General features: G+C 45.2%; 2 protein-coding genes across 2 annotated transcripts in view; one reads left to right on the top strand and one right to left on the bottom strand.

The window, feature by feature from the left end:
- Positions 1-18,449, top strand: part of LOC125723834 (NACHT, LRR and PYD domains-containing protein 12-like) — a 360,722-nt gene that overhangs the window by 174,732 nt on the left and 167,541 nt on the right. The gene's annotated exons all lie outside the window — the stretch shown is intronic.
- Positions 3,063-4,659, bottom strand: LOC125723863 (uncharacterized). The gene is made up of 2 exons (XM_049000706.1): positions 3,776-4,659; positions 3,063-3,376 (listed from the first exon to the last, which is right to left on the bottom strand). The coding sequence occupies exon 1, from the start codon at positions 4,455-4,457 to the stop codon at positions 3,783-3,785; it is 675 nt and encodes a 224-aa protein (XP_048856663.1). The 5' UTR covers positions 4,458-4,659; the 3' UTR covers positions 3,063-3,376; positions 3,776-3,782.

Genomic DNA, 18,449 nt, shown 5'->3' with positions numbered 1-18,449 from the left:
AGTTTGGCCTGTGGTGTGTATTTCAGATACAGCATTTAATCAGGGAGACTGAGTGTGAGTCAATGACAGAGAGAGAGAGAGAGAGAGAGCAGACAGGCAGGTGAAGATGAAGGTGTATTAGGGAGGAGGGGGGAGGAGCTTGGACCTTCACCAAATCAGCCAAATGTAAATGTCACGTCTATCAAATAGGAGACCCTGCTTTCAGGAGAAATGGTTTAAAGATCACACTGGGCTCCCTTACAGCCCCCCCTCGTCTTAAGGGGGGTTCTTTGTTTCTACTGTGCAAAATAATTTGTAACACAAATGTCTAAACTGGCATGAAAGACACATTCAGCTCTTGTGAAGACTGGCATGTGAAACTGGAAAAGGCACTGGGGAAATTCAGTGCACATAAAGACAGGCAGTGCCACAGATTAGCACTGATGACATGGATTCAGAAGATCAATCCTGTTAATATTCAACCTTCAGATGAGCTGGAAAGAGCAGCAGCAAGTGAGGAAAAATCTTCTGAAGTTAAGTACTTGGCACGGCAAGGCCTGGCTTTTCGAGGTGTTGGTAAGGAGAGTGGGAATTCTGATCCTTCCTGATCCTTTTGGTTTTGATGTGTGTGTTGTAAAAAACCCTATTTTCCACCCGTGTCATGCACTGCCGCAACCAGAAGAGGGCAGAAGATATGGCACAAAAACAAAGGAAGAAGCCTAACTTTAAAAAAACTTCAAAAAACATCAAGACTCATCCAGCATAGGGTGGTGGGTTAACGAATAACACAAACAATCAAAGAATAAGCAAACAAATGAGAGAAAAGATGCAGAGATGACTGAGAAGCAGGGGATGACTGGAGAAAAGACGACAGGACCAGAAGACAGGAGGGATACAGGGAGAGCGGAGAAGACAGTATAACTGAAGAATGGGAGAAGAGGAGAGACCGCAGAGGAAGGAGAACATAGATGACTGGAGGGGAGGGAATATAGGAGCAACAGAGAGAAGGAGGAAGGGCTGCGGAGGAGAAGACAGGATAAGAGGGGAAAATGTGAGCAGAGAAGGACAAACACCCCCACTGCCCAGCAAAGTGCACTTGTAAGTAAACCACAATTTTAGCCTTGGGCTCAATATCTGGACTTGTCTCTGTGTAGCAATGCATAGAATCCCTGACACTGGTTATGACTGTACTGTATTAGTCCTAAACCTGCCATTATAGTGTAAGAAGAAAAGATTTTTTTTTTTTTTAAATAAATCATTTTAAAAAAAGGTAGAGCGATGTAGCCCCCGGAGAAGTCCCCCCCCCCCCCCCCCCCAAAGCCCTGTTTGTTCCCTTCTAGCTTCCAGATGAAACTCACAATGCACCCCAATGCCACCTAACTTCTCTTCCACATGATGCACCTTATTTACCCTTTGAATCCTGTCTATTATTGAGCGTTTTTCTATCCATTTGATTATCAGCTTATTACACTGTATGTACATTAGTCAGCCATTTTCCGGACAGTCTGGGCTACTCAGATATGTCATAATTCGATTTGTAAATGCTGACAGTCTTGATATTATCCTTCTTATCAGGAAAAACTACTTCTGCATATAGATATTTCTCAATTTTTAGTCTCATCTAATATAAAAATTGGCAGGTAGTACAAATATAATCTTATAAATGCTGAGATTAGAGTATCTGCGATGCAGGAATGCAGGGGTTTCATTGGGGCCCTTTCTATGGCTTAGTACTGTGAAGGAGTACATGGTTAGTGCCAGGCGCAAATGAATATCTTTGATTTTGCATCCATTTTGGTAACTTGTTGAAGTTGTCTGATAGTCAGTAATACATGGTTTAATTAATATGATTCTTTATTTACTACTTTATAACATCTGAAAGAAACTGAAATAGGAAAGCTTATTTTAATTTATGGTCCACTGGATAAACACAGACATTACAGACGGTTTTAGAGTCTAATGCTGAATGTTTTTTGCTATCATTTTTCTGCCTGCATATGCTATGATTGGTGCAGTGAAATTTGAGAATGTGTTTGTGGTCAGTATCATAGCCTCAGACAACAAACCAATGCTGTAGTGTGTCACTGTGTTTACATGTGAGAGGGGTTCCAGTTACATAATGGACTCGTTCTAATTGTTTTGACGGAGCTCGACAAACCTAAAAAATAAATGCTGGTTTTATCAAAAACTATGTCATATAGCTATATTCCAGATTTATTACAGCCAAACACATCTCGGAGCTCCGAGGAACCTCCTTCTCCCTACATTTCCCTCCTTCACACTCTTCCCTCAAATACTGTTACATTTGTCTTTTTTCCACACTCACACCCTATCTTGATCATACTCTGACTGCATGGCATCCATATGCAGGGCAAACTATTTTAGTCTTATCTAGTATAATAGGACATAAACATTGAATTTGATAGTTATCTTTTATTTACACATTAGAACACAACACATGAACATGAAGGGATCGTTTGCATTTGCAACCAACACCTCCGCAAACCCCCTGTGGAATACTGGCCGCGGACAGGGGTGGGAATCCCCAAGCTGGAAGACTGTACTGCATCATGTTAACATTAGCTAGCTAGTTAGCATGGATACAGAGTGCTCCGGACTACAACTATAAAGGACGTAAGGTGTGTGATATAGTAAAACACTTACTAACAGGTAATGCGCGTGAATGACAACTTTACCTGTTACCAGAATAGCCTCCTACACGTTCGCCGAATGACAGCAGGCAGAAGGCGGTGCGTTTTTCAGAAACACACTGGAGTTAAACTTACGCCGCGTTATTTACCAGCACTTGTAACACCAACATTTGCAGCCATTAACTCATATGTGGTAGTAACACTGAAATTACTTTCTCTGCGTCAAAATAAGGCAACACTGTGATTTTGATACTTTATCATTTATACTTAACCGTACCTTCCTCCCATTCCTCCGTCTCTGCTTATTGACATTTAGGAGAGTCTCAGATATAAATCAACGATTCAAAATTATCAAACAAAGACAGACACAACACTGAAAAGATGACAAAGACACAGTTTGAAAGGTAAATATGTTTTATTGCAAATCTCTTATCTTAACATAGCCTACCTTATCATATGTTAACTTAGCCTATCATATTTTATCTTAGCCTATCTTGTCATATCTTAACTTAACCTATCTTATTATATTTTAACTTAGCCTATCTTATCATATAACTTAACCTATCTTATCTTATTATATTTCAACTTAGCTTATATTAATATATTTCATGTTAACCTATCTTATATTTTAACTCAGCATATCTTATCCTATCGTATCTTATAGCTACATTAACACTTAAACAGTATCACTTTCCGTTGGGTCCCGCGGGATCCCAGTCCCAATGCAGGGCTCTAACACGGGTATTCTAAGAAAAAGAAAATAAACACTTTACTTAACTTTACTTAAAGCAGTCATATAACTAATAAATAAATAAATAAATACCCAATTAATGCCTTATAAATCATTTATAAAAGTATTAAAAACACGGCTGTAAATACTTATACAAAGGCATAACACATTATAGCTATCTTGATAATGCATTATGAATGCTCTGATCTATATATACACAATAAATATCTTCATAATACATTATATCGGCCATTAATCCATAATAAACATGGCTATAATGTGTTATGCTTTTTTTTCTTCAATATTTATACCCATGTCTATAATATATTTATGGATGCATTACAGTGCATTGTGAAGGTGTCAATAATGCAGTTATATTACTGCTTTAAGTCATTTGTAAACCTGAATTCACAACCTTATAATTACTGCCTCTTGCTACTTCTTCTGAAGGGCAGGGGACAGCAGAAGAAGCACCACTTCATCTTCTTCTTCTTCTTCTTGTGGCTCTTCTCAGTATCATCTTCAGAAAGATCTTCGGCATTCACATGGAATGATACTTCTTCTTCACTGTAGATCTTCTCGGCAGCATCAGCATCTTCTTTTGTTTTATCTGTCTTCATCACTTCAGTCTCGTCCTCTTCCTCAGGTCCTTCTTCTGGTATAGTCAGTAGCTGTGATCTGTCTTCAGATGCCACCATACACTGAAACCTGACCAGTGTGGTAGCATCAGCATCTTCTGCCTGCTGGAATACCACATCAGCTTCTTCATTTTCCTCAGGTCCATCTTCCTGTAAAGTCTGCAGCCATATTCTGGCTACATATGCCGCCATGCACTGCCAACTGTCCACTGTGGCAGCATCAGTGTCTTCTGCTTCCTGAAGCTCCTCATCTGTTTCTTCATCTTCCTCAAGGTCTTCCTCCTGGATGGGTTCTAGCCAAGTTCTGCCTACTTGTGACACCACATATTCCACAGCATTCCCTGTACTTTTCCCTCCTCCTCCCTTAACCTCCTCCACATTCACTCCCACCTCACATACATTCTCCTCACCTCCATTTAGCATATCCATCATACTAATACCAGCCTCTGTCCCCTCCATCACAACCCTGGAGGCCTTCCCCTCAAATGTTCCCCACTCTGGTACCTCCACATATTCCTCACTACTCTGCCCCCTTACCTCACCCTCCCCCCGGCTTGTCCGGTCCTTCCTGACTTTCTTTTTTTTGTTAAGGTAGCAAGTTTTATAAATTTCCCAGTCTTCAGATGAAAGGCCGTAATTACTCTGAAGACTTTGAGATGAAATACTAGTGCTGGCTAGCAGTCCATCCTTTCCCACACTCTCCCCTCCCTTACCCAAATCAGTAGACCCCCCCAATCCCCCCTTAACCCCCCCAGCCTGGACAGTGGGGAGTGTCACTGGTGAGAACTCCTCCACACCTTCTCCCCAGTTGATCACTTCATCCCACAGGTTCCAGGCTTCCCAGTGTTGGGTGTTGGTCCATCGATCAGCTCTCTCAATTCGCTCTCTGGGGAATAAATGAGAGATTAACCAGCACTTAAGAGAGATAATAAAATAAATAAAGAGCAGGAAATTCTTCAACCATACAGAAAATACAATTGTTATAATTATTATAATAAATAATTACAGGGTTCACATATATAAAAAAGAAAGAATAAAAGAAACAGCGAGCAAGATTGCAAAAAAAATCTACTGTAAAATGCACGATACTGTAAGTGCAATAGAATATTAAACAGTAATGTCACCAAACTATAACTAGAATCAAATACGAAACAACTGTGCTCCACATCAAATGAATACCCAGATGAATACTACCAAGAACTGAGTTAACACTAACCAAGCTAAGAATATTTGAAAGTGTTAATCCTGTGTAACAATGTAAATAGATGTAATGATAAACTTAGAAGCATCTAGCCTACTCCGAAAGTAATGGCCCAATTTTTTTTTAACAATTTACCTACCACCCTGTACAGTAGGGGGTCCCAACTTCCGGTCGGTGTTCCGGTACCGTCCGCGCGGAGTATTGCACCAGGCGGCAGACAACCGGCGGTAGAGGAGCCAGCCGTCCCGTTTATTAGGGGATCGCGCCGTTTTGGAAAGAAAGCTGCCCGTATTGATGTACGGAAATACGCCATTAGCCCCGCATGTCCGTATACACCGTCAATCTCCCGCCGCTCGGCATGGGAACCCCCAAATTAAACCGCCGTCTTACCCATCCGTGACACTTTTCTACGACGGAAACCGATCCGCGGACATTGAAAGGTTGGGAAGCCCTACTAAACTAGCATGTTTGAGATGAATTTACTAACCAAATAGTCTGTCATTATTTAAATATTAGCAACCACAGTAGCAATAAAAACCACTGCACTTTAAATGACGTTAAAAAATATGTAATATTAAAAAAAATTTTATGTTTTTTATTGTATTATAGACATTTACTATGTCATTATAGTATAAAAGGCTAAATAATCAAAGTAGCACAACATCAGTTGAAGAATTCAAAGACATTTTGGAGAGCTAACAAGCTACTCACCTCTGCGCCATTTTCACTCAGAGTTTGTTGTGCTTCAAACGGTAAAGTTTGTTTACGTTGTTTCTATGGAAACTGCTCTGACTCTCCGCTTGACCGTAATATAAAGGCATGTATGCAGTCATTTTCTGATTGCAGATTTGATCCCTATGCAGTAATTGACGACTGACCTCTTGGACCCTCTGGGCTGCCTTCACCTGCATTGAGGCAGCTGTTACGTTTGCTGTCATTACATTCAGCCCAAAATATCAAAGTACAGGATTTAAGATTTGAATTAGTAACAGGACCATGGGAAACAAAACATATATGTTATTGATCCCTCGAAGAAAGTTTTCAATTTTCTCCTTCTTTCAGTTCTTAAATAACGTGTCAGTTTTTGCTCTGTTTGGTTGGGATTTACCATTTTAACATTGTAGCAGTTCCTAGGCAATACACAGACAAATTCTTTTTTTTAGGATGGAATTGTTATGCTGTAAACGATTACCTTCACGTTTCAACAAAGGTACTTGCTTTCGATATATAATTTTTTGTACATGTGTACTCTGGTCATACCCCTTGTACATATGGATGGCATGGAAGGACAGTCACTGCAGTCACCTATACTGTCCCTGTCTGCTTTTCTCATTTAAGTGTTGATACGGCAAAAGAAGATGGACCTTTTGTAGAAATTTCCAGCCAGAGACTTGGTTCCTATATGAAGAGAATATTTTATTTTAATTCAGGCTAAGAAACTACTAGGGGTGCAACGGATCGCGGTTGATCCGTGATCCGTACGGATTACGACCCACGGTTCGGAACGCACGTGATCCGCGGATTAACTCGTTTTTTAAACTTTTAGATAAATAAAAAATAAATAACCGCAGATAAAACAGTGTTTTCTGCTGATATTGCTTAAGTAATAAATAATTAATTACACAGAAGTCGTGTTTACGTCAGCGGAACATGTGACTCAGTCAACAACGATGGCTAGCGGTGGAACAGAGGAACTCGAAAAGCCTCCCGCATCATTCAAATCTTTTGAATGGGAGCATTTTGGCTTTCCTGTAAAATATAATGATGACGGAAGAAGGGTGGTGGACAAAACAGTTACAGTGTGTAGACACTGTGGCACGAGAAAGCCGTATGAAAGTGGCAATACATCGAGTATGGCCACGCATCTGAAGCGACATCACCCCGGTGTGCAGACAGGATGCAAACCGAAGCAACCACAGCAACAGCTGCTCACCGCTGCATTTAAGCAGCACTTTGCACCAGAATCAGAGCGGGCTAAAGCTATTACCAAATCTATCGGGATGTTTATCGCGGCAGACATGAGGCCATACTCTGTTGTTGAAAACAAGGGTTTTAAAAACCTCCTAAAAGTGCTTGAGCCACGGTACGAAATACCCTCGCGCACACATTTCAGCATGAAGGTCATGCCTGAACTTTACGAACAGGAAAAAAGCAAAATCGTCACAGACTTATCAGATGCATCCTCTATTTCGATCACCACAGACGGGTGGACATCAAGGGCTACCGAAAGCTACGTGACTGTGACTGCCCATTATATAACAGCGGGATGGGAGATGCAAAGTCCGGTGCTACAGACACGCCCCCTCTATGAGACTCACACAAGCACAAATCTAGCGCAAATCCTGATAGAAGCAGTAGCTGAGTGGAAGTTAAAGAGACACAATGCATGTAGCAATATCCCAGTCACCACAGATAATGCCAGAAACCAAGTAAATGCAGTGACAGAAGCTGGACTAGGGCCACAGATATCTTGCTTTGCACATGTGATAAATTTAACATGCCAAAGAGGAATCTCAGTTAACCAGATGGATCGCCTTCTTGGGAGGATTAGGAAGGTGGTTTCTTTTTTCCACAGAAGTACAACAGCAGCTCATGTCCTTAAAACAAAGCAAGAAATGCTACAGCTACCAGCCCACAAGCTCATACACGACGTCACTACAAGATGGAATTCCACATATGACATGTTGGAGCGCTATCTTGAGCAGCAGGCAGCAGTATACTCTGCACTGACAGAAAAGACACTGAAAAAAAATATCAGAGACATTGTCACCTTGTCTGATGATGATGTGAAAGTAGCAGAGGAGGTCCTTCAGCTCCTCAAACCTCTCAAAACAGTCACAACCCTATTGAGTACTGAAAATGCACCATCTGTGTCCATGATCCTACCTCTGAAAACCAGAATTATACAATCCATGTGTGCAAATGAGGAAGACACCAGCATTACCAGAGATGTTAAGGCTGCCATAAGAGGGGACCTGATTTCCAGATACACCAACCCCCCTGAAATACAAGATTATCTTCACAGATCTACTGCACTTGATCCAAGGTTCAAGTCCCTGACTCACATAGAACCAGCCCTACGCGAGAAGACATACACTGATCTCACAACTGAGATTGTGGCTACTGAAGAGGTAAAAAATAATACAGTTATTCATATTATTTAATATTAATATAATTAAGTTATAAAATATTTTAACTATTATTTATGTGAATATTTGATCTTAATTTTGAAAATTACCAGCATATGTTATTGATTGCCTATGAAATATATAACAAGAAATATAGTTAAATAACTCAGTAATTTTTTCTGCAGGGTCAAGCCACAGAGCCAACACCCTCTGAAGAAGACACAGGGCCAAATGCATCTCCTCCACAAAAGAAGTCTGCCATAGAAGAGCTTTTTGGGGATACATTTGTGAAAGAGTCAGACACAGAGAAAACTTTTTACAACACAATCAAAGAGGAGGTAGCATCATACAGGGCAGCAAGCAGTTTGCCAGTGGATGGTGGTAATCCGCTGGCGTGGTGGAAACACAATGAGTGTAAATACCCTCACATTGCAAAAATGGCAAGACACTACCTTGCTGTGCCTGGCACTTCAGTTCCTAGTGAGAGGGTATTCTCCACAGCAGGTGACATAGTGACAGCTAAGAGGTCTACTCTCTCCCCAGAGAATGTAGACATCCTCATCTTTTTGAAAAAAAATTTGTCATTATAAGGTTTGGCCTGTTTTCAGTTCTCAGGTTGTTTTTCAATTGTTGCATTGAAGTATTCAAGTATTGAGAATTTTATTTAAAAATTGTATTTATTCAGCTTTTTCAGTTATTTCTTGGTTTTATTTTTGTAATTTATTTTAGTTATTTTTGATAAAACCAAAAGTTCCTTGCCATATTGTTCTTGTAATAAATTAGAAGCAAATTACATTTGACTCCTCCCCTTTTTGCTGATCCGAAAATTGATCCGATCCGTGACTCAAAATCCGTGATATGATCCGAACCGTTAGTTTTGTGATCCGTTGCACCACTAATGAAGACTAGGAGGTGAATTTAGAGGATGAAGAGGTGAAGAGGAAGGAGGAAGGGTAAGAAGAAATAGAATAACTGATGTCATCTGTGACGCCCGCTCCGTCCGCTCCTCGTGTGTGCCACGCCCCCTAATTACCCACGTGTGATTTCCTGATCGTGCCCAGTCGTGTCTTGTTTCCTGCTGCCTTGTTTCATGTATTTAAGTTCCTGATTTGTACTAACCCGTGTCTGTCATTGATGTTAGTCACGTCAGATGTTCCCTGCTACCCGTTCCCCCGATTCCCTTATTAAAACCCCAGTTTGCCCCGTAATTCGCCTGTCTGCCTGCTTCCTGACTGCTCGCCTGCCTGTTCGCCTTACCGGCTTCCAGCGTCCCGTGACAGAATGACAGACCGAACCAAGGAGGCGCGGCAGCAGACCGAGGAGCAGCATCTCGGTCTGCTGCAAGAGACCTATTATTGGTTGAACCAGCCAGAGGTCCAGGAGGATCCTCTGGCTTTGGAGTTCGCCAATCGCAGCGCTGATCTCCTGATGGAGAGGCCTCCACCGGAGAGCGAGCACCTCCTGGAGGAGGTACGTGCTTGCCTCCAGCAGCTAGCCCAGCGTCTCATGGAGCGGAGACTTGGGCTAGCTGTACCACAAGGCACGGAAGCTGGGTCCCCGTCGTCCGTCCTAACGGAGAGGGTGCAGCCTCCTGCCAGCACCAAAACCCGGCGGAAAAAGAAAAGGACGAAGTCGCCAGCGGTCGCCCCGTCTATAAACCTGGGAGCGTGCGCGCTCGTCCCCGCTGCCCTTGCGACCAGGGAACTGGAGGACAGCCCGGTCAATCTTCCCTTCACCGGCGCTGCACCGCTGCTAGCGCAGCCGGCTTTCCCCGTCCGGAGAGAGCAGCCCACCGCTACGGACCTACCCCCGCCTCTCGAGCGGTATTTCTTCCGGCCCGAACGACTGGCCAATAAGGGGGCCAGCGCGGTGCGAGATGTCATCCCGCGAATACCCCGACGATTTAAAGGGGCCACGCTCGTCTTGCCCGCGCAGGACTTGCCAGTCCCGCCACCGCCTCTGACTGAGCAGGCAACCCCTGTGCCTGCAGCCCCTGCTCAGGCCGAGCAGGCAACCCCTGTGCCTGCGGCCCCTGCTCAGGCCGAGCAGGCAACCCCTGTGCCGGCGGCCCCTGCACAGGCCGAGCAGGCAACCCCTGTGCCGGCGGCCCCTGCACAGGCCGAGCAGGCAACCCCTGTGCCTGCGGCCCCTGCTCAGGCCGAGCAGCCGCCTTTGTTACCGCGATTGCCGGCGGACCCCGCTGCCGTGCAGCCACCGCCGCCTGCGCAGCCGCCTTCGCTGCCCCCTTCACCTGCTGCAGCTCCAGGGCAGGCGCCCCCACTGCAGCCGCCTGCTGCAGCTCCCGGGCAGGCGCCCCCACTGCAGCCACCTGCTGCAGCTCCCGGGCAGGCGCCCCCACTGCAGCCGCCTGCTGCAGCTCCCGGGCAGGCGCCCCCACTGCAGCCGCCTGCTGCAGCTCCCGGGCAGGCGCCCCCACTGCAGCTAGCTCCTGTTCCTGACCGCGCACCTGTTCCTGCAGAGGCGCCCCCTCTGCAGCCGCCTGCTGCAGCTCCCGGGCAGGCGCCCCCACTGCAGCCACCTGCTGCAGCTCCAGGGCAGGCGCCCCCACTGCAGCCACCTGCTGCAGCTCCAGGGCAGGCGCCCCCACTGCAGCCAGCTCCTGTTCCTGACCGTGCTCCTGTTCCTGACCGCGCTCCAGCTCCCGGGCAGGCGCCCCCACTGCAGTCACCTGCAGCTCCTGTCCCTGACTGCGCTCCTGTTCCTGACCGCGCTCCAGCTCCCGGGCAGGCGCCCCCACTGCAGCCGCCTGCTGCAGCTCCCGGGCAGGCGCCCCCACTGCAGCCGCCTGCTGCAGCTCCCGGGCAGGCGCCCCCACTGCAGCCGCCTGCTGCAGCTCCCGGGCAGGCGCCCCCACTGCAGCCGCCTGCTGCAGCTCCCGGGCAGGCGCCCCCACTGCAGCCAGCTCCTGTCCCTGGCCCCGCTCCTGTCCCTGGCCCCGCTCCTGTCCCTGGCCCCGCTCCTGTCCCTGGCCCTGCTCCTGTGACTCCTCTGCCCTTGCCTCGGCGTCCTCGGCCCCGACCGAGGGGCGTGATGTCCGTGTCCCGTAAGGGGCGGGGACACAGACGCAGGGCTGGGGTCCCGCCCGCCCTGCCCCCTGGCTCGCCCTGCCTCGCCTGCGCTGGGGCTCGGTTGGCGCCTGCGGGTCCTGGCCCTCCGGGTCGGCTGTCACCTGCGGGTCCCCCTCCGATGCCTCGTCGCCCTGCCTCGCTCCCCCCTCCGGTGCCTGGTCGGTCGCCGGGGGGCTCCCCGACGGCGGCTCCTCGGTTGCCTGCGGGGCCCCTACCTCCGGCCCTCCACCGGACGTCGCCGCCTGCTGCGGCTCCCCCCTCCTCTGGGCCTTCGCCGTGGGCCCCTCCTGCTCCCTCGTCCCCTTCCCCGGTGCTCCCTCCTGCTTCCTCCCTGGCCCCTCCGCGGGTCCCTCGCCCTGCCTCCTCGGCCCCTCCGAGGTCCCCTCCGGCTCCGGCCTCCCGGCCGCCTGCGGCCCCTCCGGCTGCCTCCCGTCGCCCGCTGGGGCTCCCTCGGGCTCCCCTTCCTTCCTCCTCCTTCTCTCCCTTCTTTCCTGTCTCTGTCCCGCCTGTCTTTGTTCCTCCTCCTGCCTTTGTTCCGCCCCGCTCTGTTCCTGGTTTCCCGTCGTTCCCTCCCGTCACTCCCGCTCCTTTTGTTCCGCCTGTTCCCTCTGTTTCTCCCTTCCTTGTCTGTCTGTCTGCCTTTCCGGTCCTGTGTCGTGTCTTGTCCTGGCTTCTGCCTCTGTGTCAGTTTTGCCTGTCTGTCTTGTTCCCTGTCCCCCATTGATTTTTGCTCTTGTCTTTCAGGTCCTGTTCTCCCTCGTCCCGTCCGTCGCCCCCTTCCTGGGCGCGCCCGGTGTAGCGCGCCTTTGGGGGGGGGTTCTGTGACGCCCGCTCCGTCCGCTCCTCGTGTGTGCCACGCCCCCTAATTACCCACGTGTGATTTCCTGATCGTGCCCAGTCGTGTCTTGTTTCCTGCTGCCTTGTTTCATGTATTTAAGTTCCTGATTTGTACTAACCCGTGTCTGTCATTGATGTTAGTCACGTCAGATGTTCCCTGCTACCCGTTCCCCCGATTCCCTTATTAAAACCCCAGTTTGCCCCGTAATTCGCCTGTCTGCCTGCTTCCTGACTGCTCGCCTGCCTGTTCGCCTTACCGGCTTCCAGCGTCCCGTGACATCATCAGAGCTACAACAGTGGATCATGTGATCAACCATGGAATGACCCTGAGGGAAGCTGGCCAATGGGTTCAGTCTGACCTGAGCCGCTACGCTGTAGCAGGCATCATAAGGTCGGTTCCAAATGAGAATCGGTTAGTACAGTTACTTCACAGTACGTTTTGTAATAGTACTATACTCTAATGAGAAACACAACAATGCTGTACAGGTAAAAACTGAAAAGGGTACTCTACAGACCTGCTAGACATCCAGAATCTGGGGGCAGAGGAAGAATGTTCACTGAAGAACGAGAGACCCATATAGTTAATATGGTGATCACAAATAATTCCATTAGGCTACGAGAAATACAGCAGCGTATAATAGAGGATGACACCACCTCCCAAAACATGAACAATGTGAGCATCTCTGCATTATCTCGTGTACTGGCATACAACAGAATCAGGATGAAGCACATTTACAGAGTCCCTTTTGAATGAAACAGTGAACGCGTTGGCATGGCAGGAACATTACTGGACACGGTGCCATAACCAATGTCCCAGGACAGCGTGGCGGTAACATAACTATGTGTGCAGCTATAAGTCAGAACAGTGCTGTTCACCATCATGCAACCCTGGGCCCATGTAACACTGCACACATTATTACATTCCTGGACAGCCTACATCATATGCTCACTAATGTTCACAGACCAGTTATGTCATCATATGGGACAATATTAGTTTCCATAGGACTGGTTTACAGTCGCCCACTCTTCACTGTACTCAACCTCCCGCCTTACTCTCCATTCTTGAATCCGATTGAAGAATTCTTCTCTGCCTGGTGCTGGAAGGTCTATGATCGTCATCCCCATCAACGCATGGCTCTTTTACAGGCAATGGAGGAGGCATGCGAGAATATTGACCAGGCATCATGTCAGGCCTGGATGAGGCACTCCAGGAGAGTTTCCCCGGTGCCTTGGACTAGAAAGCATTGCATGTGATGTTGATGAAATTCTGTGGCCGGACCCAAAGAGACGACAAGAATGATTTTTTTTCTCTCTCTCAGTGAAATTGTATGTTGTCTTATGTTTCTTTTGATGCATGTGAATAAACATTCATACTTGAAATTTGAATCTTGAATTGTGTTTACAGAACTATTTATGACAAAAGTATGACCTCAAATTGACATACCTCGTGCACAGAGAAAGCAAAAGCCAGATGTGTTTTCCATTCCTACCATAAGTGTGTAGTTGGCACATTGTGTGCTTATTAAGATGATGGTTTGTGTTAACTGATTGGTACAAAAATACAATTTTTCCAAAGGTTTGAAGAGTTAAGCACGATTTATTAGCTTTTGCAAGAGACCTACAATGTTTTGCTGATTTGGTGGTTTTTTATTTGTGTGCAGAGTTTTTGCAAAATAGCCAGTAGTTACAAAAATGTGTTTAAGCCACCAGAAAAAAACGTGTGTGCTTTGGTGCACATCCATCCATCCATCCATTTTCCAAACCGCTTATCCTACTGGGTCGCGGGGGGTCCGGAGCCTATCCTGGAAGCAATGGGCACGAGGCAGGGAACAACCCAGGATGGGGGGCCAGCCCATTGCAGGGCACGCTCACACACCAGTGACTCTCACACACACACACCTACGGGCAATTTAGCAACTGCAATTAGCCTCAGCATGTTTTTTGACTGTGGGGGGAAACCAGAGTACCTGGAGGAAACCTCACGACGACATGGGGAGAACATGCAAACTCCACACACATGTGACCCAGGCGGAGACTCGAACCCGGGTCCCAGAGGTGTGAGGCAACAGTGCTAACCACTGCACCATCATGCCGCCCCCCATAAATTCATTTTTCCATTTTTATTTTCAATAATATTGATGTTAACTCAGCATCTTATTTTCAATGTTAAAAAAGTCACTTCATATCAAGGTTTCGCCACCATTAATTTTTCAATATTGAACATCTGACCAAAAATCAATTCAGTTTCAATGCTGATAATTTATCACTGACCATAATTCAATGCATTTAACTATACTTCAACGCTGAAACAATAACATGATGCTATCTGGGCTATGAATAATTATTTCAATTGATATACAGATTCCAAGCCCATATAGGTGACACACAGGTACGTAATGGGCGTCTTATGTCTGAGGTAGCCAGCTACTGTGTTTGATAACCCACCATCATAATAATAGTTTCCTTGCACCAGTATAAAAGTAAACCAATTGATCCCTCTTGCAATAACCTGTGGTATGAAACTGAATAAAATGTATCGTACCAGTCTTGGGGAAAACCAGTGAGAATCCACTGTGAAACAGCACTGCGCAAATTCTCATGTGTTCCTAATGACAAGGGCAAGACTGGTAATCAAACTAGCCTCTCAGCAGGAGTGTTAGTGTAAAAGCAGGGCTTATTGACACAGATAATAAAGCTTGTTAGAATGCGTAACATAATTATTTAGCTGGGCCCAGAAGAGGTGAGAGCTCCCCTAGTGGCTACAGGAGTGCATTTTCCCCAAAGCAGGTATAATGGATGGTGGTCTTATTGCTTTTAGACCACAACTTGGGATAGAAGAACAAATCAAATTATTTTCCTCATTTAATATTCAGATTTTAATTGGGCTTAAATTTTAGAACACAGTGTGTTCTAGGATGGTACGTTATGGATATTAGTTTCTACCACATTCTAACGCTATAAATCCGGACCTTTTCCTATGTTTGATTTGGTGGCTGCCAGGCGTTCTGAGTAGTATAGTGACTATGGTAGGCGAGTGATTCCCTAAGGAATTTTTTGTTCTGTTCTGTGTGGCAAATACATATAATGCTGACATTTTTCCTGGAAGATTTGGGATTTTTCATCCCGTGCCTTAAGGTATTTCTCTCCAGCTCTAGGGAGTCTCCCCCGAAAACACCAGTCACTCACTAGCCTTAGACTTATGCTTGCTGACTTATTCAACACCATGAATGGATTAACAGAAAAACAGAAACCTATTAAAAGGCTGCACCATATCATGATATGCAAATAAACATCCAGCATCATTGTTTCACAGGGAAGTACATTATTTATTGATAATTATAACCCTAACCCTTACTTCTCAGCTTGACAAACATAAGGTGCGGCGCGTGAGCATGTGAACTGGTTGAAATGCAAGTGTCTCACAGTCAATGCATAAGACTTGAGAGCCCTGACTTTACTTATATAGCCCACAACATGTTTATGATTCATAAATAAATCTGGCCAGCAAATCGGTCTTTCATTTTCCACAGAATAAAAAGAATGATAATGTTATCCCGCTGATAATTGCAGGCGCGTTTCACCCCCGGCACTGGCTGGAGACACAGGCAAAAGGCATACAATCTTATTGAGGTACAAAAATTATTCCATCTACTCTGCACTTCTGCATAACTTCCATCATAGTGCCAGTTTTTGCGGTCAGCAAGTTTATTACTGTAAGCGCCTCTATAGTAGTGCCTCTGAGGAACTGAACCAGACTTCCGATGGTGTCTCTCACATGCACATCATACATATATATATATATATATATACACTCACTCTCTCCGGGTCTTTCACATGATATGTGGTCAGCCACTATATGGGAGGGATATTCAGGCATAAATTAAGGGCATATTTACAAGCCGCACTAGTGTACCTATGTAACCGGTCATTCCCTGCCTATACTCTGCATTGTGTTTTGGGGTGTTATCAGGTGTGTGTGGGGTGCAGGAGGAAGGGATATTACAGATGTCGTTGTCGTTCCCGGATTTTATTGAACCTGTTGGGAACAATAAGGAAAGGGGTAAACTTCATATGCTCTGGCCCTCTTGCTCTCTCTGCTCAAAGTAAAACAATGTATATACTTATGTATAGATGTGTTTTCTATCCCCTGCTTATGATGAATAATAAATCAAATATAATATATAATATATGGGTCATAATTATACAATTGATTTACTAACTCGGGGGACCCTGCCACTAGATCCTCACCTCTTCCCACGTGTGCAATACACCAAAGGGAAGAGGAAATGAGGTCGGGACCCTTATAAAGGGGAAAAGACAGAGGGAGGGGCGATGCAGGACAAAAGCATCATGGGAAAGTTTAAAGGATATTGTACCCATCAGGTTAGACAGAAGAAGGAAAACAGAATCTTGTATAATTATAAATTAAAAGTAAAATAACAACCTGTTACACGTCACCTACACTTCAGACTTCATCCTCAAAATCAAAGCAGTATTAACACAAGCAACATGTTCCATCTCTTAAATCCAATCTAACATTTAAAAATAAAGTCTGTTTCAACTGGACTTTTATCTAAGAAAAACAAACATTTTATATTCGAGTTGTTATAAAACTACTGAAACAAATAATTGGCTATACTGCAGTTCCGCTGTCTTGTTTGGCACCCTAAATTATGTCCTGCATTCTGTGGAAACAAATGAAGGCTGAGGAATGTTACGTAACACAGCTAGAATGCAAAAACTCTATCTGGTGTAATTCAGTGCATAAAACCAATGGTCTTAAGTGTGGTGTCTTCTTCGTAACACTCCCTGACTTTTGTATCCATGACCATGAGATAGGGTGGGCTGCTTTTCTTCCTTCCTTTGACTAGTATTCCTCCCTTTCCTCCCAGCCTTGGTTGGTGGGTCAGGCAGCATCACCTTCTTTTAATAGACCCAGGTGTCATTTATCTTGAAATTAGGTTCAAGTGCAGAAAATGATCTAGTCTTAGACAATCTCTGAATTACAGAGAAATCTGATTTATTCTGAAACTGTGAGAAATTGTTCATCTGTATTTTGCTGCATTGCTAATTGTTGATGTGTGTGCCCTCCTTGTGCAGTAAAGGGGAGATCACATGCAAGCCTGAATTAAAATAAAATATTCTCTTCATATAGGAACCAAGTCTCTGGCTGGAAATTTCTACAAAAGGTCCATCTTCTTTTGCCGTATCAACACTTAAATGAGAAAAGCAGACAGGGACAGTATAGGTGACTGCAGTGACTGTCCTTCCATGCCATCCATATGTACAAGGGGTATGACCAGAGTACACATGTACAAAAAATTATATATCGAAAGCAAGTACCTTTGTTGAAACGTGAAGGTAATCGTTTACAGCATAACAATTCCATCCTAAAAAAAAGAATTTGTCTGTGTATTGCCTAGGAACTGCTACAATGTTAAAATGGTAAATCCCAACCAAACAGAGCAAAAACTGACACGTTATTTAAGAACTGAAAGAAGGAGAAAATTGAAAACTTTCTTCGAGGGATCAATAACATATATGTTTTGTTTCCCATGGTCCTGTTACTAATTCAAATCTTAAATCCTGTACTTTGATATTTTGGGCTGAATGTAATGACAGCAAACGTAACAGCTGCCTCAATGCAGGTGAAGGCAGCCCAGAGGGTCCAAGAGGTCAGTCGTCAATTACTGCATAGGGATCAAATCTGCAATCAGAAAATGACTGCATACATGCCTTTATATTACGGTCAAGCGGAGAGTCAGAGCAGTTTCCATAGAAACAACGTAAACAAACTTTACCGTTTGAAGCACAACAAACTCTGAGTGAAAATGGCGCAGAGGTGAGTAGCTTGTTAGCTCTCCAAAATGTCTTTGAATTCTTCAACTGATGTTGTGCTACTTTGATTATTTAGCCTTTTATACTATAATGACATAGTAAATGTCTATAATACAATAAAAAACATTAAATTTTTTTTAATATTACATATTTTTTAACGTCATTTAAAGTGCAGTGGTTTTTATTGCTACTGTGGTTGCTAATATTTAAATAATGACAGACTATTTGGTTAGTAAATTCATCTCAAACATGCTAGTTTAGTAGGGCTTCCCAACCTTTCGATGTCCGCGGATCGGTTTCCGTCGTAGAAAAGTGTCACGGATGGGTAAGACGGCGGTATAATTTGGGGGTTCCCACG

The sequence above is a fragment of the Brienomyrus brachyistius genome, unplaced genomic scaffold, assembly GCF_023856365.1.
Source record: "Brienomyrus brachyistius isolate T26 unplaced genomic scaffold, BBRACH_0.4 scaffold52, whole genome shotgun sequence".
Taxonomy (NCBI): Eukaryota; Metazoa; Chordata; class Actinopteri; order Osteoglossiformes; family Mormyridae; genus Brienomyrus; species Brienomyrus brachyistius.
The sequence above is the reverse complement of the archived record's forward strand: the minus strand, read 5'-3'. Positions and strand labels throughout refer to the sequence as shown.